General features: G+C 41.7%; 1 protein-coding gene across 1 annotated transcript in view; it reads right to left on the bottom strand.

The window, feature by feature from the left end:
- LOC137425667 (tectonic-3) overlaps positions 1–23,374 on the bottom strand; it is an 85,394-nt gene that overhangs the window by 26,691 nt on the left and 35,329 nt on the right. Inside the window, exons 5-8 of the mRNA XM_068114313.2 lie at positions 18,901–19,006; positions 16,389–16,504; positions 2,491–2,535; positions 130–255 (exon numbers count right to left, since the gene is read on the bottom strand). Of these exons, the coding sequence (XP_067970414.2) occupies positions 130–255; positions 2,491–2,535; positions 16,389–16,504; positions 18,901–19,006 (393 nt within the window). The remainder of the gene's footprint in view (positions 1–129; positions 256–2,490; positions 2,536–16,388; positions 16,505–18,900; positions 19,007–23,374) is intronic.

Raw genomic sequence — 23,374 nt, 5'->3', positions numbered from 1 at the left:
CACACTCAATGATACACCATGCCTGTGAAACACCAAGGCCACAGTTTAAAGTCGGATCAGGAATCAAATCCGGACTAGAGGTCTCGAGGAGAGCTGTTCCGAAAGAGAAAAGCGAGAGAGTTCTGGTACCTCAAGCACAGTGTAGAGACAATGACCAAGGTGAGGTGTCGGCTCAAAGTCCAAAGCATTGTCTGTGGAAGCAGAACTGAGGAATCCTTGTGGAGAGAGCAGGATAGGGTGTGATAATTGCACTGCCTGCACACACAGGCACGAGTAAACACACAAACATACAATCAACAAGAAGACGTCACGCAGAGCACGATACTTGCAAAATCCCCCCTCCCCCTCCTCCACCCCCCGAAAAAAGGTTGCAATTGATACAGCAAATTGTCCATTTCATCAAGATCAAAATTGATGATCTTGATCAAAGCTCAGGTCAATAGGATGAAAAGTGACGATTTATAGATGAAAATTGATGATTTTAGAAGTTTGACCTAGAGTTGCCCTTTGACCTTTTGACCTCAAAAATAGTTGGTTTCCCTGTTTAGTGAATCAATGTGCAAATGCTGTTCAATTTTCAATTCAATCGGATGAAAATTGATGGTTTTTCAGGTGAAAATTTATGATTTTGGAAGTTTGACCTTGAGTTGACCTTTGACCTTTAAAATACTTGGTTTCCCTATTTAGTGACTCGATATGCAAATGCTGTTCAATGTTCAAGTCAATCGGTTGAAAATTGATGGCTTTTCAGATGAAAATTGATGATTTTGAAAATGTGACCATGAGTTGACCTTTGACCTCAAACATAGTTCATTTCCCAATTTAGTGACTCAATGTGCAAATGCTGTTCAATTTTCAAGTCAATCAGATTTTAAATGGCGATTTTAGAAATTTGACCCCCAGATGACCTTTGACCTGAAAATCAATAGGCTTCTCAATTGGGACGACCTATACAACACTTCGTGAAGTTTCGTGACGATCGGTTTAGAATTGTGACCTGTAGGCCGGTGACAAACAAACAGACAGACAAACAGACAGACAGACAAACAGACAGACAGACAAACAGACAAACAGACCCACAAACGCAACCGACCAATATACCTGAAAAATCTTCGATTTTGCAACTAATAATACCATACGACACAGAATAGTGAACACGCATAATACTTTGTGCAATCACGATGTTCTTACATATGTGATGGTGACCATACAGCATTGTTTGCCATCTCACTGGGTGCTGATCACATATGGGCCGAGATCATGTCACTTGGACATTCAAATGGCAGACAGATCATGGGAGTTTGAGTCATGTCGAGAGTTATCGCCAATTCATATACAATCGTCTGAACGAAACTTGATCTCTCGTCCGCCCGTGCGTGCGAAGCGGGATTTCTGTCTGTTTGCCCTTCTGAGTTCTGCCCACACAGTTGAGGGTCCATTATGCTACACACCAGCATCTTCTTCTTCTTCCTCTTCTTCTTCTTCTTCTTCACCATCTCTGTGCCTCTTGCTCTCTGTTCTTGCCTCATTGTGCTCCTCCCAGAGGCTATCGCTGCTGGATCCAGACTTGCAGATATTTTGTCATGCACAATGAGTTATGTTGCTGTGTCCCGATCACTTTACGAATGACCAATTAATGGCTTGGATTTTACATGATTCTGATTTTTACCTGATGGTCAAGATTGCAGCAGTTTCCAGACGCATTTCAAATTACTTGTTGTCATGTGTTGTTTTACTTTGACCGTTTCTCTCTTATTTTCCCAAAGTAAGGTATCACATGAACATACTGTATATGTTCTGTTAATTTAAAAAAAAAAAATTATATGCAGCCAAAGGCTGCTGTTTACATCATTGAGAGAGCGGTTCGTGCCACTGCTGCAGTGCCCCCTGTTTCCAGTAAGCTGGTACTCATTTTGCAGACCTCGGAAGGATGGACAGGCTGTGTCAACCGACCTAGTGTTATTTAATGGCACGACCGGGGCTCAAACTCAAGACCCTAAGATCTTAAGCCAGCCACCTTGACCGTTAAGCCAACACCTGGCTAAAAATTCAATAAAAACTGTGACCAATTTTACGTTAATTCACCCCAGATACCCCTTTTTTGAAATTCCGATCCACCCCCCCCACCCCCCACCTTTCCATGCCCCCTCCCCCCAAGCCCTCTCCCTCCCTCAGATCTCCCGATATCCTTGCTCTCAAATGTTGTACCTGTGTGCTTCCCTCTCTCTCCCCATCTTGTCTCCCGCTCCCTTTATCTTATGTTTTATGTGTCAGTTTGTCTTTTTGTGATTAATGTTAGCTCTTACACGAGCCTCGATGTTGTACACACAAAAAAAAAAAGTACAGGTGTAATTGATAACAGGCCAGTCTTCAATGGGGCTTAAAGTCAAGCCTTTCTTTTTAAACCACAATTGTCAACTAATTTGGAAAGAAGTTCCCAAACCAGACATGTAAGTCATTTTACCTTAATATGCAGATGCAGGTACTCACCACCAAGTCACCTGCATTGGAGCAAGAGGTGAAGTTTCCTGGATTCTGCAAAAAAAACCAGAACTGATCAGTATCACTTGATTTTCATTTCAACAATTTCCAAAGAAACACCGAGCTCCCTCTGACTACACATCGTTCAGCAAGTGAGACGAGCCGCTGGACTGCTGGGGCCATATTACATCTTAATGACACAGTGTTTGGATTAAGGTAAACATGAAGCAAAGGAAATCACCGAGTTCATAAGTAGTGAATTAATCGAACATATAAAAGTAGCTCAGTCTCTAGTTGGAGAATAATTAATAATCGATAATTAATTAATAATTAATAATATAATCGATATAAAATGGAGGGAGAGCATGTACAGCATGTTGTATATTTCATCTTCCCCTCCGACAGGATTTGACCGAGGGAGCTGAAACTTTCAGGGATTCAGGACACCCTGAAGTTGTGCAAGTTTTGTTTGATTCCATCAAGTTTTGTAAAAAAAAAATTCGCCTGTCTTGCCATTTTCTTCATTTGGTGGCTGGAGTGGAGAGAGGGTGCAATTGGAACTATCCGAGCTACATAACCACGATGTATTATATATGCACATAAGCGTACGCATGTTTTTGCGTCATGTATGTAACCCAGGTTATTTTTTTGGGAGTGATCAAGGCAGTGGGCTGTTGCCTATACACCGCCCAACTAAAGGGATTATAAGAAAGAACATGCTGCATGCTTGGACAATATCGCTCACAGGACGTGCACTTTGCTAGTAATATAATAATAATAATAAATATAATAATAATAATAATAATAATAATAACTAGAACGCCACTCAGTAGAGCGCATACTCCCGCCGTGGGTCAAGTTGGAATAGTACGATTTTACAAAAGTTTGAGGGAGTAGTTCAGTGACAACACAAGACAGACACTGCACAGATGTATATTTAGAATATATAGAAGATAATGAAAAAAAAAACAAGGCAATTTCACTTACATTTTCGGATTCAGCGTTCAATTCTATATAAGTGAGTGTATTTTGAGGCATGTGTGACTTCAAATAGAATTGTAAGCCAGGAAAACGTTCGTTTCATTCCTGAGGGATACAACATGTAAAACTGGCCCAAACGTCAAAACAAAACTCGCTCATTTTAAGTCGTACAAGCTAATGCGACCACTCATTCTTCTGGGAAGAATCCCGTGCACATGCTGGTCACACTTATAACTCACCTAAGTCTTTATAAATTCATCAAATACTGACACCGCGATTGACATTCGCTGAGGTGAGGTAAATGTTGATATCTCTTCTGAGGGGAAACTAAAAAACAGTTTTAAAGCATTATACGTATCAAACGATACATTTTATGAAACGGCGAAACCGAATACACACTTTGGTGGTTTTAAAATGACAGAATATGTCTTTATTAGAAAAAAAAAATACAACCTTGTAGACGACGCTGCTAATAAAATACACCGCTCTAACGCATAACCACAAGTCTAAACTACATTTACAACAAATATGAAAACTATTTTCATATCACAATGTTAAATAAAGAATATATAGAAGATAATGTTAAAAAAAAAATGAGCCCTATCTTCCAATGGTAAACAATCCTTCAAAAAATTCCTGGATCCGGAATAATATCCTGAGCTTCACCAAAAACTAATCAATTCTTCCTTATCCCAATGGCAATCATCCCACCAACTTTCATCCAAATCCATTTAGAACTTTTCCAGATATCTTGTTCACAAACACACGAACACACACACGCACACACACACACACACACACACACACACACACACACACACACACACACACACACACATACGAACACGATCGAATGCATTACTCCCTTGCGGGAGTAATAACAATAACATGAGTTCCCCAAGAAGGAATGCAGAAGAAGGCTTTTAGGCCCATCAAAGCCTGCACTATTATTACCATCCTCTGGTTGTTTGTCCGTACTCTATCGTTTTAAATGCTGAATGGCAAGCAAGGAAGCAGCATGTATCATTACCTCCGCCACCAAAGGTGGATGGAGGTTATCTTTTCACCCGTCTGTCTGTCCGTTTGTTTGTGAACAAGATATCTCAAAAAATTGTGGACGGATTCAGACTACGTTTGGCAGAGATGTAGCTAGCGTATGTGACGAGGACGAAACGATTAGATTTTGGTGAAGATCCGGATTCGGATCCGGATAGTAGAATTTTTTAAGTGATTCTTCACCATTGGGAGATCGGGTCAAAAACGATACATAGCAGGATATCTCAAAAAGTTGTGTACGGATGATTTTGATTAAATGTGATTCTGTGTTGTGTTACGGATTCGGCCCTAAGGGTTGTTGTTATGATGATTGTTGTTGATTCTAAGTATTCTGGGGATTGTGGTTGAAGGGAAAGGATTATTATAGTTAAAAGATTTAAAAGCGCTCCTGGTAAAATGTGGCCGGAAATCCGGATCGTGACCGGAAGAGGTGGAGCAAAGGACACGAGAGAGGCGAGGAGATCGTAAAACAGGTTGTTGTTGAAGCTCCAGCCCGAGCGTTCGACGTACAGTGCGAGTGAACTTTGCGTCCTTGAAGGGAAGTTCGGGCGATACGAAATATCGCCGGAGTGCGTGGAGCCTGTGTCGTCGGGTATTCTCATTGAGGTTCCGGAGGATCCGGGCCTCAAACCCCGGGTTGAAGTGAAAGCCGTCCGCCATCTTCGCCACGCGAGCAACCTGCAGTGAACCAGTTTTTGTCATGTCGGCTGGGCATTATTCCCTGGTGGTTTGCCGGGGACGGCTGTGCCATAAAGGGGCACGTGAGGATTATACGGAGGCTCGTGGATGGAACCGCAACGTGTACGTCGGAGCGCGTCTTTGTGAGGTTCCTTTCCACCGCTGTGTGGCTGCGTGCTGAGCACGTGACCTCGGGGTCGTCTCGCTCGCCTACGCCTCAATTGACCATCGGGCCTTGACTCACCGATCGCGGGAGCGCACAGAGACATTGGGACTTCGCCTTGGAGGGGTGCAGAGACATTGGGGGAGGTGCCGTGAGTGTGGGGTTAAGGGGCTTGACAAGGATATCATCGTAAGATTTGAAAGTAGGGGTGATTGCCCCCCCCCCCCCCATTGTTGTATGGCTCTTTGTGTGTGATTTATAATATATTATTGTTTGTTTATAACCTGGTGTGGTTGCATTATTGATTTGACTGTTTCATTTGCTGGTTCCATTGAGGGTTTCATAATTATTTGCTGGATTTCAACCAAGGATAACATATCTTTCTGCCGGAGACCCTCTCGGGGTTCGGAGGTCCACCGAGACCAGAGGTAAGGGGGGGGGGGGGGACCCCGTAACAGAAATTGTGGGCTCGTCCAATTGATATTCGTGGGCTCGCAATTGGGTCTGCGTCCGGGATCTATAAATTCCTAAATTTAGTCCGGGAAAGAATTCCCTAACATTCCAAGAATTCCCAAATTTGGAACTTTTTCCAACATTCCCAAATTTTTTCCAAAAACAAACAACAACAACAAAAAAAAAAAAAAATTTTTTTTTTTTTTGTTAAAAATTTATTGTGTGAAGGTTAACAGGTGTTACCAGTAGTCACTATGGAGTTTGACGCAGAGAAGTTTACAGTGACCCCTAGTGAAGCACAGTTCAGAGCGTTAGTAAAATCGGACCTCTGGAAATTGGCCAAACATTTTAGCTTGGAGGTCCGAACTAATATGAAGAAGGAAGAGTTGCAGACAGTGGTGATACAATCTATGGTGGGATTAGAAGCATGGGAAGAGGGAGCCTGGGATTGGTTACCGGAAGAGCAAGAAAATGTGGAGCTCCGGAGACTGGAGATGCAATAATTACAGAGCCAGGAAAGGGAAAAAGCACAGGAACGAGACCTCCAGGAAAGGTTAAAAGCAGAGGAAAGGAAAGCAGAAAAGGAAAGAGCAGCACTGGAACGAGAACTCCAGGAAAGGTTAGAAGGGAAAAAAGCACAAGAAAGAACCAAGGAAAGGAGAGTGGAAAGAGAACTCCAGGAAAGAAGAGAAAAGGAACAAGCAGAGGAAAGGAGAGCTGCAAGGGAACTCGAAGCAGAGGAGAGAAAAGCCGACAGGGAGTTAAAGGACCGTGAATTGGCGCGTCAGCAGGAGATTAAAGTCAAGGAGTTGGAGTTAATGAGAGAACGGGGAGAGAAACCATCCCTGCTGACTGGTTCGACACCTAGTCAGAGCACCTGGGATGTTGGCAGACATGTGAGGCTGGTTCCACCCTTCAATGAAAAGGAGGTAGCCAAGTTTTTTCCACACTTTGAGAAAGTTGCTCGACAGTTAAACTGGCCTGAGGAGTACTGGTCCATACTAGTGCAAAGTGTTCTGGTGGGTAAAGCTCAAGAGATTTATTCGGCTTTACCGATTGACCAATGTGCAGATTATGAGGTATTGAAGAAACACATTCTCAAAGCCTATGAATTGGTCCCGGAAGCTTACCGGCAAAAACTCCAGAATGCCAGGAGGAGGGAGAGTGAGACCCATGTGGAATTTGCCAGAGTGAAGGAAACCATGTTTTATAGGTGGTGTGATTCAAAAGGAGTTGGGAAAGACTTCGAACTATTGCGACAATTGATCCTGGTGGAGGAATTCCAACAGTGTGTCCACAAGGACATTAAAGTTCATCTGGAGGAAAGGAAAGTACCAAAGCTGTATGAGGCAGCCACCATGGCAGATGACTATGCCTTAACACACAGGATGGGGTTCCACAAACCGAACTTCTCGCCCAGACATAGCCAGGGGAGCTATGGTACATCAGGGGCGGAGAATGAAAATCCTTGGGGGCGGCCTCGGGATGAAAATGAGGTCCACTTTGACACCACGACTTCTAGAAATCAGAAGACTGCGGTTCCAAGACAGACCTATCATCCGGGGGACTCGAGGCAGACCGCCGCCCCCATGCCTTGGCAGACTATGAGGTTCTCCTCAGGGACTACTTGCACTTTTTGCCATAAACCTGGACACTGGATGTCCAACTGTTATGCTCTGTGAAAGGAAAATCAGGAGTGGAGTTCGACTAGTACGACTCCAAATGCGATGGCCATTGTGAGAAATCGCCCTCAAAAGGGTTACCAACCATTTATTTCCGAGGGGTTTGTGTGACTGGATGGAGCCTCGACTAACCGGAGACCGGTTAGGATATTGAGGGACACAGGAGCACATCAATCTTTAATGCTTGAAGGCATCTTGCCATGGTCCGAGGAGACGGCAACTGGGGATAGTGTTCGTTTACAGGGGATTGGTGGCTGTGTTAGTGCTCCACTTCATGTCATCCATTTGGAGTCCGATTTGGTGTCAGGACCGGTCACCGTCGGTTTACAAGCCACGCTTCCTGTAGAGGGAGTATCGGTTGTTATCGGGAATGATTTGGCCGGTGGTCAGGTTTATGGTAACCCGATGGTTATTAAAAAGCCCAGTAGGGAAAATAACACCACACCAGTTAGGGATGGCGGCAAATTTAGCAATTTATTTGTAGGTGGACTGAACTTCAAAACACAGGAAGATGTTTTGGAGTCTGCCTTCAGCAACTATGGACCGCTTTTGGAAGTCGTGCTGATAAAAGACAGGGAGACACGAAAGTCAAGAGGGTTTGGCTTTGTCACGTTTGAAAACTCAAAGGACGTCAGAGAGGCAGAAAAGGATCTGAATAGCAAGGAGTTGGAGGGTCGGACCATCACAGTAGGGAAGTTATTTCCTAGGGGTCAAAGGGGCTACAGAGGAGGACCACGGAGTAGTAGTGGTGGTGGCCGCAAGCGATATTATTATGGAGGCTTCCAGAGTTATGACAGCTCCCGAAGGAAGGATTATCAGAGCAGTGGCCGAGAGGGAGACCGCCAGTCAGGTGACTACTGTGACAAGTGGTCCCACCGTAATTATTAGGAGTCCGGAAAAGTTGAAGCACTGGATGCTGCGGAGCCGCCGAGCCAGGATTCCTACACGGACTAACCGTGAATGCCACGTTCCTAAAGGCGTCCAGGTAGTGAACTTTCCTGCATGGACTAACCGTGAACTCCACGTTCCTAAAGGCGTCCATGTAATGAACTTTCCTCCCCGGACTAACCGTGAACTCCACGTTCCTAAAGGCGTCCATGTAGTGAATACTTCCAGGCCTTACCACCCAACCCCCATGGAACCTGGCTTTCAGCTCGGCCTCCCGGGGAAAGTGCTATAGATTTGCTGGCCTTTGGGTTTTTGATCACAACTCCTTAACCTTCATTCAAGAGAAACGAGAAGTAAAAATCAGAGGGGCAGGGACAATGTCATTGTTGACGCTTGGTCCAGAGGGAATTAACTCTGGAAAGCTCTGGGGGTGGTGTAAAATTTTGTTGCTTTATTTTTGGGGAAGGTTGAATATTGTTGCCCACGGGGATTGCTGATTTGGGTTGTGAATTTACTTTGGCTTGTTTAAAGAGGGCATGCAAAGAAAGTTTTCGCTGTGTTCAAACTTTCTTTCTTGAGGGGGGGGGGGGGGAAGTGTTACGGATTCGGCCCTAAGGGTTGTTGTTATGATTATTGTTGTTGATTCTAAGTATGCTGGTGATTGTGGTTGAAGGGAAAGGGTTATTATAGTTAAAAGATTTAAAAGCGCTCCTGGTAAAATGTGACCTGAAATCCGGATCGTGACCGGAAGAGGTGGAGCAAAGGAGACGAGAGAGGCGAGGAGATCGTGAAACAGGTTGTTGTTGAAGCTCCGGCCCGAGCGTTCGACGTACAGTGCGAGTGAACTTTGCGTCCTTGAAGGGAAGTTCGGGCGATACGAAATATCGCCGGAGTGCGTGGAGCCTGTGTCGTCGGGTATTCTCATTGAGGTTCCGGAGGATCCGGGCCTCAAACCCCGGGTTGGAGTGAAAGCCGTCCGCCATCTTTGCCATGCGAGCAACCTGCAGTGAACCGGTTTTTGTCATGTCGGCTGGGCATTATTCCCTGGTGGTTTGCCGGGGACGGCTGTGCCAGAAAGGGGCACGTGAGGATTATACGGAGGCTCGCGGATGGAACCGCAACGTGTACGTCGGAGCGCGTCTTTGTGAGGTTCCTTTCCACCGCTGTGTGGCTGGGTGCTGAGCACGTGACCTCGGGGTCGTCTCGCTCGCCTACGCCTCAATTGACCATCGGGCCTTGACTCCCCGATCGCGGGAGCGCACAGAGACATTGGGACTTCGCCTTGGAGGGGTGCAGAGACATTGGGGGAGGTGCCGTGAGTGTGGGGTTAAGGGGCTTGACAAGGATATCATCGTAAGATTTGAAAGTAGGGGTGATTGCCCCCCCATTGTTGTATGGCTCTTTGTGTGTGATTTATGATATATTATTGTTTGTTTATAACCTGGTGTGGTTGCATTATTGATTTGACTGTTTCATTTGCCGGTTCCATTGAGGGTTTCATTATTTGCTGGATTTCAACCAAGGATAACACATCTTTCTGCCGGGGACCCTCTCGGGGTTCGGAGGTCCACCGAGACCAGAGGTAAGGGGGGGACCCCGTAACAGTTGTGATTTTCTGGTCTACTCTGGGATACAAAACATAAACTGCTCACCTGGCAGAGGTATGCTCTCTACTGAGTGCCGTTCTAGTTTTTGAAGTTTTTTGTACGACTCGGTTGGGATTAGAACCACTGATCTCCCAGACTCGGAGCACATACTATATCCATTACACCACTGAATCTGGTTTACATATTAATTATACACTTTGTGTCGTTTCTAAGACTATGAAGTACAGTATATTGCAAAAAAATAGAGTTATGGTACACTTGGTAGTACATAAAGAGCTGGTATGTACCGAGCACGTTTGTGGCATAGAAGCATGAAGAAGTTCTCCCTTTTAAGCATGCACCATTATTGCCAATTATATGTCTGAAAGTCATTCCAGCACCTCCAAGCATCCACTATTAAATAGCACAGTGTATGAATATGGAGCAAACTCTGGGCGGAAGGCCACCACCTCCCCTAACTATATTCCTGTCAAATTGCAAGAGACTCAAAGTGGTGTCGATTTCGGTTAAAGCGTGGTTACAACATGGAGGCAAGAACGCTCCAGCAACACAATGTGTTAATAGTGCTAATGGGGTAATGAAAAAGGAAAAAAACATTTCGCCTGTTACACCTGTGGCAAAACACTTCGCCTTTTCTTTTACAAGTTTTATTTTGTTAACAATAAATCTACTAATTAGAGCAACGACCAATTTCATTTATCTGTCTGTCTGAGTCAGGAGGGTTTGGATTGTTTCTTAGTGTTTAGAATTCAGCTGGTTTTACAACTACTTGCATGGATTTACAAATATTTACATGGATTTACAACTACTTACATGGATTTACAACTACTTACATGGATTTACAACTATTTACATGGATTTACAACTACTTACATGGATTTACAACTATTTACATGGATTTACAACTACTTACATGGATTTACAACTACTTACATGGATTTACAACTATTTACATGGATTTACAACTACTTACATGGAATTACAACTATTTACATGGATTTACAACTACTTACATGGATTTACAACTACTTACATGGATTTACAACTATTTACATGGATTTACAACTACTTACATGGAATTACAAATATTTACATGGATTTACAACTACTTACATGGATTTACAACTACTTACATGGATTTACAACTATTTACATGGATTTACAACTACTTACATGGATTTACAACTATTTACATGGATTTACAACTACTTACATGGATTTACAACTACTTACATGGATTTACAACTATTTACATGGATTTACAACTACTTACATGGATTTACAACTATTTACATGGATTTACAACTACTTACATGGATTTACAACTACTTACATGGATTTACAACTATTTACATGGATTTACAACTACTTACATGGAATTACAGTACACAGATGATGATTTACAACTATATACATGGACTTACAACTACTTACATGGATTTACATAGATTTACAACTACTTACATGCATTTGCAGTACACAGATGATTTACAACTATTTACATGGATTTACAACTACTTACATGGATTTACAACTACTTACATGGATTTACAACTATTTACATGGATTTACAACTACTTACATGGATTTACAACTATTTACATGGATTTACAACTATTTACCCTGGATTTACAACTATTTACATGGATTTACAACTACTTACATGGAATTACAGTACACAGATGATGATTTACAACTATATACATGGACTTACAACTACTTACATGGATTTACATAGATTTACAACTACTTACATGCATTTGCAGTACACAGATGATGATTTACAACTATTTACATGGATTTACAACTATTTACATAGATTTACAACTACTTACATGGATTTACATAGATTTACAACTACTTACATGCATTTGCAGTACACAGATGATTTACAACTATTTACATGGATTTACAACTATTTACATAGATTTACAACTACTTACATGGATTTACATAGATTTACAACTACTTACATGCATTTGCAGTACACAGATGATGATTTACAACTATTTACATGGATTTACAACTATTTACATGGATTTTCAACTACTTACATGGATTTACAGTACACAGATGATGATTTACAACTATATACATGGCTTTTCAACTACTTACATGGATTTACAGTACACAGATGATGATTTACAACTATATACATGGCTTTTCAACTACTTACATGGATTTTCAACTACTTACATGGATTTACAGTACACAGATGATGATTTACAACTATTTACATGGATTATATCATGGATTTACAACGATTTACAACTATTTACATGGATTTACAACTACTTACATGGATTTACAACTACTTACATGGATTTACAGCTACTTCCATGTATTTACAGTACACAGATGATGATTTACAACGATTTACAACTATTTACATGGATTTACAACTACTTACATGGATTTACCACTATTTACATGGATTTACCACTATTTACATGGATTTACCACTATTTACATGGATTTACCACTATTTACATGGATTTACAACTACTTACATGGATTTACAACTACTTACATGGATTTACAACTACTTACATGGATTTACAGTACACAGATGATGATTTACAACTATATACATGGATTTACAACTACTTACATGGATTTACCACTATTTACATGGATTTACCACTATTTACATGGATTTACCACTATTTACATGGATTTACCACTATTTACATGGATTTACCACTATTTACATGGATTTACAACTACTTACATGGATTTACAACTACTTACATGGAATTACAGTACACAGATGATGATTTACAACTATATACATGGACTTACAACTACTTACATGGATTTACATAGATTTACAACTACTTACATGCATTTGCAGTACACAGATGATTTACAACTATTTACATGGATTTACAACTACTTACATGGATTTACAACTACTTACATGGATTTACAACTATTTACATGGATTTACAACTACTTACATGGATTTACAACTATTTACATGGATTTACAACTATTTACCCTGGATTTACAACTATTTACATGGATTTACAACTACTTACATGGAATTACAGTACACAGATGATGATTTACAACTATATACATGGACTTACAACTACTTACATGGATTTACATAGATTTACAACTACTTACATGCATTTGCAGTACACAGATGATGATTTACAACTATTTACATGGATTTACAACTATTTACATAGATTTACAACTACTTACATGGATTTACATAGATTTACAACTACTTACATGCATTTGCAGTACACAGATGATTTACAACTATTTACATGGATTTACAACTATTTACATAGATTTACAACTACTTACATGGATTTACATAGATTTACAACTACTTACATGCATTTGCAGTACACAGATGATGATTTACAACTATTTACATGGATTTACAACTATTTACATGGATTTTCAACTACTTACATGGATTTACAGTACACAGATGATGATTTACAACTATATACATGGCTTTTCAACTACTTACATGGATTTACAGTACACAGATGATGATTTACAACTATATACATGGCTTTTCAACTACTTACATGGATTTTCAACTACTTACATGGATTTACAGTACACAGATGATGATTTACAACTATTTACATGGATTATATCATGGATTTACAACGATTTACAACTATTTACATGGATTTACAACTACTTACATGGATTTACAACTACTTACATGGATTTACAGCTACTTCCATGTATTTACAGTACACAGATGATGATTTACAACGATTTACAACTATTTACATGGATTTACAACTACTTACATGGATTTACCACTATTTACATGGATTTACCACTATTTACATGGATTTACCACTATTTACATGGATTTACCACTATTTACATGGATTTACAACTACTTACATGGATTTACCACTATTTACATGGATTTACCACTATTTACATGGATTTACCACTATTTACATGGATTTACCACTATTTACATGGATTTACCACTATTTACATGGATTTACAACTACTTACATGGATTTACAACTACTTACATGGAATTACAGTACACAGATGATGATTTACAACTATATACATGGACTTACAACTACTTACATGGATTTACATAGATTTACAACTACTTACATGCATTTGCAGTACACAGATGATTTACAACTATTTACATGGATTTACAACTACTTACATGGATTTACAACTACTTACATGGATTTACAACTATTTACATGGATTTACAACTACTTACATGGATTTACAACTATTTACATGGATTTACAACTATTTACCCTGGATTTACAACTATTTACATGGATTTACAACTACTTACATGGAATTACAGTACACAGATGATGATTTACAACTATATACATGGACTTACAACTACTTACATGGATTTACATAGATTTACAACTACTTACATGCATTTGCAGTACACAGATGATGATTTACAACTATTTACATGGATTTACAACTATTTACATAGATTTACAACTACTTACATGGATTTACATAGATTTACAACTACTTACATGCATTTGCAGTACACAGATGATTTACAACTATTTACATGGATTTACAACTATTTACATAGATTTACAACTACTTACATGGATTTACATAGATTTACAACTACTTACATGCATTTGCAGTACACAGATGATGATTTACAACTATTTACATGGATTTACAACTATTTACATGGATTTTCAACTACTTACATGGATTTACAGTACACAGATGATGATTTACAACTATATACATGGCTTTTCAACTACTTACATGGATTTACAGTACACAGATGATGATTTACAACTATATACATGGCTTTTCAACTACTTACATGGATTTTCAACTACTTACATGGATTTACAGTACACAGATGATGATTTACAACTATTTACATGGATTATATCATGGATTTACAACGATTTACAACTATTTACATGGATTTACAACTACTTACATGGATTTACAACTACTTACATGGATTTACAGCTACTTCCATGTATTTACAGTACACAGATGATGATTTACAACGATTTACAACTATTTACATGGATTTACAACTACTTACATGGATTTACCACTATTTACATGGATTTACCACTATTTACATGGATTTACCACTATTTACATGGATTTACCACTATTTACATGGATTTACAACTACTTACATGGATTTACAACTACTTACATGGATTTACAACTACTTACATGGATTTACAGTACACAGATGATGATTTACAACTATATACATGGATTTACAACTACTTACATGGATTTACCACTATTTACATGGATTTACCACTATTTACATGGATTTACCACTATTTACATGGATTTACCACTATTTACATGGATTTACCACTATTTACATGGATTTACAACTACTTACATGGATTTACAACTACTTACATGGATTTACAGTACACAGATGATGATGCAAAAAAATAATTTTGCTTTGTCTGTCATCCTGCACTACGTCATATTTGATATATTTGTCCATTTCAATTTCATCAGGTGGCCATGAAAAACTATTTATCCTGAAACTTCGCATCCCTACTCATCCCCTAATTACCAACCATTGCTCTGAAACCCGATACAGACCTTCTTCTCAATGGTCCGCTGGATTGCCCTGTCTTACATTTTTCGATTTCGTATCAGGGGGGCTCCCAGGGGATCAGGGACACTCTCAGGGAGGTCCCCCAAATTTCAGCAGAGGTGAAACTACAACCTCAAGAGATGACCGTCAGCCCACTAGGGGTATATATATGAATTATTGAACACAACAAGCATCCTCAACTTCGAGTTGAATATGAAACTGTGAGAGTAATGTTTGAAGTTTTGTTTCCTACTCAACATGTCCACCTTCTCTTTCCAGGTATGTCTGGAGATGATGTTGAAACAAATGATCCATAACTTTTGCACAGATGGCGTGTGAAATTCCCTGAACAGCATTCGAGATGCCATCTTGTAGCTTATCCATGGACTGTGGGGCACGTGGCATAAACCTTGTCCTTGATGAAACTCCACACAAAAAAAAAATCATCACAGGGAGTCATGTCGAGGGATCTGGGGGACCAAACACTGGGTCCACCACAATCTTTGCATTTGTCAGGGTACGTCGAATCAAGGAATTCACGAACAGCTTGTACACGTTAAGAAAACAAAACTGAATGTCCATTGAAAGAGAAGGTGCAGATGTTGAGTAGTACTTGACGCCGTGCACAAGGTCTCTCGTGCCAGGCAGATTAACATGGCCTACTCAAACTCTCTAAAAGAGTACTCTGTCTCCTGATGTGCCTTTACTCCCTTACTCCATAACTTCCACTCTTTTACATCCATCCACTCTTTTTCACACTCTCTCAAAGCAAGTCTCGTATTATTAACTCAATGAACAGTCCTCACCCGAACAATGCTCATGTTGGTGAAGGAAACAAGGCTGAGAGCTGAGCTGGTATTACAGGAGGACACAAGATCGACCAGTGGTCTCAAGCAAGTAGAAGAACGATCAATGAGAAATCCTGAAAAAAGAAAAAATGTAAATAAAATGCAAGACGGTCTTAACTGTTTAATTGTTTGAAGTTTTAAGAAAATTAAAAATTTTAATTAAAATGTAAAATTTTAATTGAATTAAAATGTTTTTAAGAAATCCTTAACTGTTTTAAGTTTTCAAGATGGTCTTTTTGTAAATCCAATTACTTTCTCAATAATCCTCTCCAAGAAGTTCTGTCACTCAAGCTCTTGGGTCTCACAATCTGCCATGATCTTTCCTGGGAAAACCACATTTCCAAGCTTGCCTCCAAAGCCAGTCCACCACCTCCCCCCCCCCCCCCCCCTCCCTCCACCCCAGCCCTGTTTGTGCTCTGGGCATCCTCCATCGTGCGAAGTCCTTCCTTGGCACACCTGAGCTCCTCACCACATACAAGGCTTTCATCCGCAGCTCAATGGAGTACTGCTCTCCCCTCTGGGCTGGTGCTCCTGCCTCAAACATAGCTCGGCTTCACGCTGTTGAAACCAAAGCTTTCAGAATCATTGGAATCTCCCGCGATGCAGCTACCTCCGAGGGCCTTTCACTCACTCACCGCAGGCAGGTTGGTGGTCTTTCCTTCTTCTACCGACTCTTCTCCGGCCTTGCTCCCCCCAGTTTTCTCTGTGCTCTGTCCCCCAAATATTCCTGGAGGTCGCACAAGATCTGCCTGCAACCCTCTTATGGTTAAACTGCCAAAATCAAGACTCTCTGCTCACCCTCACTCCTTCATTCCTCTTTTTCCCACCTCTGGAACAAACTCCCCCACTCTTTTCAATCCCCCTCCTCCCTCCAGCTCTTTAAAACAGCTGTTCACCACCATCTCTTATCTCCCCCCATCAAAAAACCTTGATATTTTCTACCCCCGTTAATTCACCCCAGATCCACCTTTCTGAAATACCGACTTCTTTCCTGGAAGTCCTAGCAGTGTCCACGTGGTTTTTTTTAACCTCTCCCAGCCACAACCCCCATTCCCATGCCTCCTCCCCCCAAGCCCTCTCCCTCCCACAGATCTCCCGATGCCCCTGCTCTCAAATGTTGTACTTGTGTGCTTCCCCCTCTCTCCCCATCTTGTCTCCCGCTCCCTTTATTTCGTCTTATGTGTCCGTTTGTTTTTTTGTCATTAATGTTAGATCTTACACGAGCCTCGATCTTGTATACAAAAAAAAAACAAAAAAAAAAAACTATTGTTTCTGTGTGTTGTCTGTCACCGTCCAAACTTTGGCAAATTTGTGTATTCTGCCCTCAGACAACTTGAGCTCTATACTGCCCTCAAATCCTGGGTCTAATCTTAATTTGTGGCAACTTTAACTGCCATAATTCCAGCAATCTTGGAATGAGTCTTCGAGCAACTCCCCATGTGAAAGTGCAGATAATTCCTGTCGTGACCCTTCGGGCCTTACCCAATTTGTTGGATTTGCAACCCATACTTTCCTTGACGTTTCCAATTTCCTGCTAGATTTGATCATTATCGACCACCCCCATTATCCCCACCTGACCTCACCCTCTAGTCTTTTATGCTTTTCCTCAGCTCTCCTTGGCTCCTCAGATTATGTTATTTTGAAGTTGCCTCTTCGGCTTCAGGAAACTTTCAAGGTATTGCGACACCTGCACTAAATTCAGGCAGATTAGTCTGGCCTGATGTTCATCGCCCCTTCCAAAGGATGGTTTGTCATCTCTTCATCTCTGGGCACAGACAGCGCCTGGACTCGTTTCTTGACATTCTCCGATGTTTCTTTCATCATACTGTGGCGTACACGAAAGCCCACTGGCGTGGTGACATCATTCTGCGCACCGCGTGCTACAATACCTTCATACCTCCACCTAGCTATCTTACCCAGCATCCTGTCTCTGGTACAATGATTCATGCAGTGGGGCAAATGCCAAAAAGTACCTTTTCCTCGTAGAAAGTAAACCCCACTTAAGTAAGCCCCCAGTATCTCCATGAAGCTTTCTATAAAGGTGTTTTGATCCTCAGACATGCCAGAACGTAAAGGTGTCTCACCATCTAGAATTATTCGGTGGCGATTCGACAGGTCTCTCATTGGTAGGCCTACCTGTTCCTTCATTCTTGAAAGACGTGATAGAGATAACAAATCCCTTTCTTCTTATATCCATCCTACCGCTCCCTCACGGAAAAATTCCTCCAGCAAGTGAAGTTTCCTTCTGCCAAGGTGGACAATATCATCTCTTCCTTGCAGGTTGCGGTGTTTGCCCCACTCCTCTTGGCCTGTTTGTTTATTCCCTTGCTCATTGTGTCCAAGACCCCACTGCTCCATCTAATTCATATGCTCCGGCACCTTGTTCTTCCATGAGCTTCGGTCTTATAGAGAAAAGAAAATGCAGATGTAAGGCAGACCTGGAAAACAACCGTTTAACTCAGGTATTCACCTGTGGGTGCCGAATTCAAACACACCGATGAACCAACAGCAGTCGGGACTTGCATCCTGGTAGGTTTCAATGCTCCAGGAAGACAAACCAGCACGGGAATTCCAGACTTTAAGGGTAAAGGGAGTGTGAGCACGTATAAGAAAAGAGGTTGGTGATTGATATGGGTCGTGCTTGGCCTAGATATCAACAAGCACCACTATAACAAGGCCAAGCACAGATGCGTCGGCCCCAAGACCAAAGTACACGGTCAAACAAAAACACATGCATCGTAGCTCACGTGTTTAGAAAGCACGGTCATATTATCACCTTTTGGGGACTTGATTCCACCTTTTTAATAAAAAAAGGTAACAAACTAGAATCGCACTCTGCAGAGCGCGTACCTCCACCAACCTGAACAGTTGACATTTTGTATCCACTGATAGACCGGATCTGCATTCGGACATTAACCAAAATCGAATCGGCTTGTTCTTGCCGCCTAACCAACTCATCCACCTAGTTTTATCAAAACTCGTCCACAACTTTTTGAAATATCACGCCATATGTCGTTTTTGGCCGATCTCTCAATGGTGAAGAATCACTTAAAATAATTTCTTATAGCCGAATTCAATCTTCACCAAAATTTAATCGATTCGTCGTTGTCACACACCCAACGTCGATTGTCACACACCCAACCTGCCCACCAAGTTTCGTCTGGATCCGTCCATAACTTCTTGAGATATCCTTTTTTCACAGACAAACAGACAAAAAGGGGTGAAAACAACACCTCCGCTCACCTTCGGTGGCAGAGGTTATGAAAAATATCAAACATTATAGCAGAGCTAAGGATATGTATTTTGGCTTAAAGACCAAAGTACACAGTCTAACAAAGCATGTCAAATTAATGTACATATGCACTTCGGCAAAAATGCCTTAATGTATGGTCATATGATCAGCATTTGGTGAGCGCTGCACAGCAGATTAACACCAGGAGATGGTTTGGCAGGCCACTCTATGAGAGAGTATTATATACAACTAACACCTCTTAACTGGAAAGGTGACCATGAACCGCTGTGTCACACCATCCTAAACAACAGAGGGTGCTGACCTCATATCCACCACATGTTTATGAACCTATTACCAGTTCATAAGATCTTTAAATTGTAGTCTAGGATGGATTTTGAAAGTAAAGTAAAAATGCATTCTCGCTCAGTTGGTCTGTGAAAAACACAGAACAGCTCAATGTATAAAGCAGTGTCAACCGCTAACAACATCATCAGTCAGCCGACATAGGCTTTAGAAGACCTTTTATTGGCAAATCGTCAGCCCACACCTTGGGGAAAGGAATCAATCCATGGACACATTTCTGGCTGCCATTCCGTCCCTATCTGAAGAATTCCCTAAATTTATACTAAACTTAAAGACAAACAAAAATTCAAACAACCACTTGTACAACAACCTGCAAATGAAAGATAATACAAACAACAAGCACTCCTTCTGAAGGTAAACTAAAATTTCTGCCAATATTAAAAAAAAAAACCCATTTAATTGGCCATTTGTCGATGAACAAGCTGTGCATTCAACACTGTATAATCAAACACAAATTATACATATACATTCAAGTACATAAAAGAGGTGAACAGAAAGATGCACGTACGTGCCCGTGCACGCGCACACACACACACACACACACACACACACACACACACACACACACACACACACACACACACAACACACACACACACACACACACACACACATAGATATAAAATCGTGACCATTCTCAATGAATGTCCCTCGCTCAAGAGTGCACCGTATATGTGACAGTTCGCTATGGAGGCCAGCTCAGAGAGAGCGATTGAACCAAAGAGCCAAAATGTCGGGAACACGCCCGTCCGCCATCAAACCCAGAAAATGAGAGAGAAAATGTCCGCCCTCCAACTCTTTTGTATTCAAGACACTGACATCATCCGACGACGTCTGCGTGTCTGCTCCTATCAGCTAGTCCATCTCATCGCTCTTGGTGTCCTGACCAAACACTGCTCTTCGGGGGCGTGGCCTCCCAGACCTGCCTGCTCTTGTGACCACCGGTCGGTGGTATCATCGGTGGTTGAATGTCCTGTTCTGGTCGCTTTTATTGAGTGTTATAAATGCGCGATTTCTTGCTATGTGTGTGTGCTGCATGTGTCATAAGGAAGAGGGGAAAAATAACAAAGGTCATTACATACAGGGGATTTATTACCGATAATCCCTAACGAATAAACATAACCCCACCCCTGTCATGGGGACACTCACACGCGCTTGCACAACAGACGGTCTATCGGATCCCGACTTATGATACATGGGGTTTCTTCTTCTTCACGACAGACGGAGCACACTACGATACAATTCTACCTGGCTCTAAGGTAATCATTCTCTACCCCCCACAAACATAGGGGCCACCCGTGGGAATCCCACGGGCATGGATGTGTGTGACATTTCGACATATTGAGTTATATGCTGCACATTCATTTTTACAAAATGGTTACTGGCAAGTCATCAGATCCAGAAATGGTGTGAATTTAGTTATTTCACATAATATGTGACCCCTCACTCCTCTCCACCTGACACTCTCCTGTCTCCACCTGACACTCTCCTGTCTCCACCTGACACTCTCCTCTCTCCACCTAGCACTCCTCTCCTCTCCAAACCCTCACATCCCTCTCCTTTCCAATCCCTCACCTCTCCAATCCCTCACACTCCTCTCCTCTGCAATCCTTCACACGCCTCTCCAATCGCGCCTCACACTCCTCTCCAATCGCGCCTCACACTCCTCTCCAATCGCGCCTCACACTCCTCTCCAATCGTGCCTCACACTCCTCTCCAATCGTGCCTCACACTCCCCTCCAATCACTCCTCTCCAATCGTGCCTCACACTCCTCTCCAATCACGCCTCACACTCCTCTCCAATCGTGCCTCACACTCCTCTCCAATCGCGCCTCACACTCCTCTCCAATCGCGCCTCACTCGCCTCTCCAATCGGCTTTCCCCGTCTCGTTTCTCTCCTTTTTCTCCCGTCTCGTTCTTTTTCTTGCTCCAAATCGGCCCGTCGGAATCGGAAATCGGCCCGTCTCGCCCGTCGGCCCGTCGGAATCGGAAATCGGCCCGTCTTGCTTTTGTGCTTGTGCGTAAATAAATTGTGTTCATGACACCATTTCTGGTGTTGGGCTAGCGGCTAGGGTGCCGGCTTAGGATCCTGGGTTCGAATCTCGGTCGATCGCCGAATTAATGCCAGGGGGGTTGACTCAGCCTGTCATCCTTCCGAGGTCGGCTAATTGAGTACCAGTTCACTGGTAATTCCCTGTTTGTCGTTGAAGGCGGCAAAAAGGGTTGGCGTCAGGAAGGGCATCCGGCCGTAAAACATTGCTTCAAAAAGGGGACAAAAAAACAACAACTACCACGGTCCCCGAAAAGGCCAACCCCCGCTTTGCGGGGAAAAATGGCCTCTAAACGGTGGTTTTTACACCATTTCTGGATCTGATGACTTGCCAGTAACCATTTTGTAAAAATGAATGTGCAGCATCTAACTCAATATGTCGAAATGTCACACACATCCATGCCCGTGGGATTCCCACGGGTGACCCCGCAAGTTTGCATTGACGTTCGTCGATGGACTCGTTCGCCCGTCTCATTCGTTTTCTTGCTGCATCCTGTTCAAGTCTGCGTTCTTCATCGATCGTCTCATTCATTTTGGAAATAGAAGTTTCCACGCAGCGCATGAATTGTCACGATCCTCAAGAGGAATTTGTCTCGTAATCATCAAATGATAAATGGCAAGTAAATTATATTGTGGAAAATTAAAGATTTCAAATAAACCTATTTAAAGTGTATTCGCACATAACTAATTTTAAAAAACGAAGAAATATCTCTCGGTAATTTCCTGAAACATATTTTACTTCCGGCTAATAATGTTGAATTAAATAAAAACGAAGAAATATATGCCGGCATCATTGTTGACGTTTTTGTGACGACTGTCATCAAACGAAAAAGTAATATATCTTAACGGAAAAGCAAAAGCGAATTTTTAATATATATCGACACGTTGCCGTCGGTGTCATGTTGGGCGGTGTATGATACACCATGACGCGATTTTTAAAAATATATCTCTGCATTTTCCCGCGTGTGTGGAATGTTCTCAATTATTGCTGACACCGAGTCCAAAACCATCGATAAAAATGAAATCATATGGTGAGTTAGATTGGAGATAAAGGCGTGAGAGAGACTCAATGGCCTTGAAGTTGAAGTTACAGGCGTTTGAGAATTCATTTCGTTCTATAAACGGCAACTTTCATTGGATTTCCTTCCCGTTTTTTTTCAACCGAGTCGAAAACTATGTTAGCGACTGTGAAAAATGAAATGATATATCGAATTTTTAATATGTATCGACACGTTGCCGTCGGTGTCATGTTAGGCGGTGTATGATACACCATGACGCGATTTTAAATGTAAAGTTTAG

The sequence above is a fragment of the Myxine glutinosa genome, chromosome 4, assembly GCF_964187855.1.
Source record: "Myxine glutinosa chromosome 4, kmMyxGlut1.1, whole genome shotgun sequence".
NCBI classification, from domain to species: Eukaryota; Metazoa; Chordata; class Myxini; order Myxiniformes; family Myxinidae; genus Myxine; species Myxine glutinosa.
Note: the sequence above shows the minus strand (reverse complement) of the source record. Positions and strands in the feature narration are given on the sequence as shown.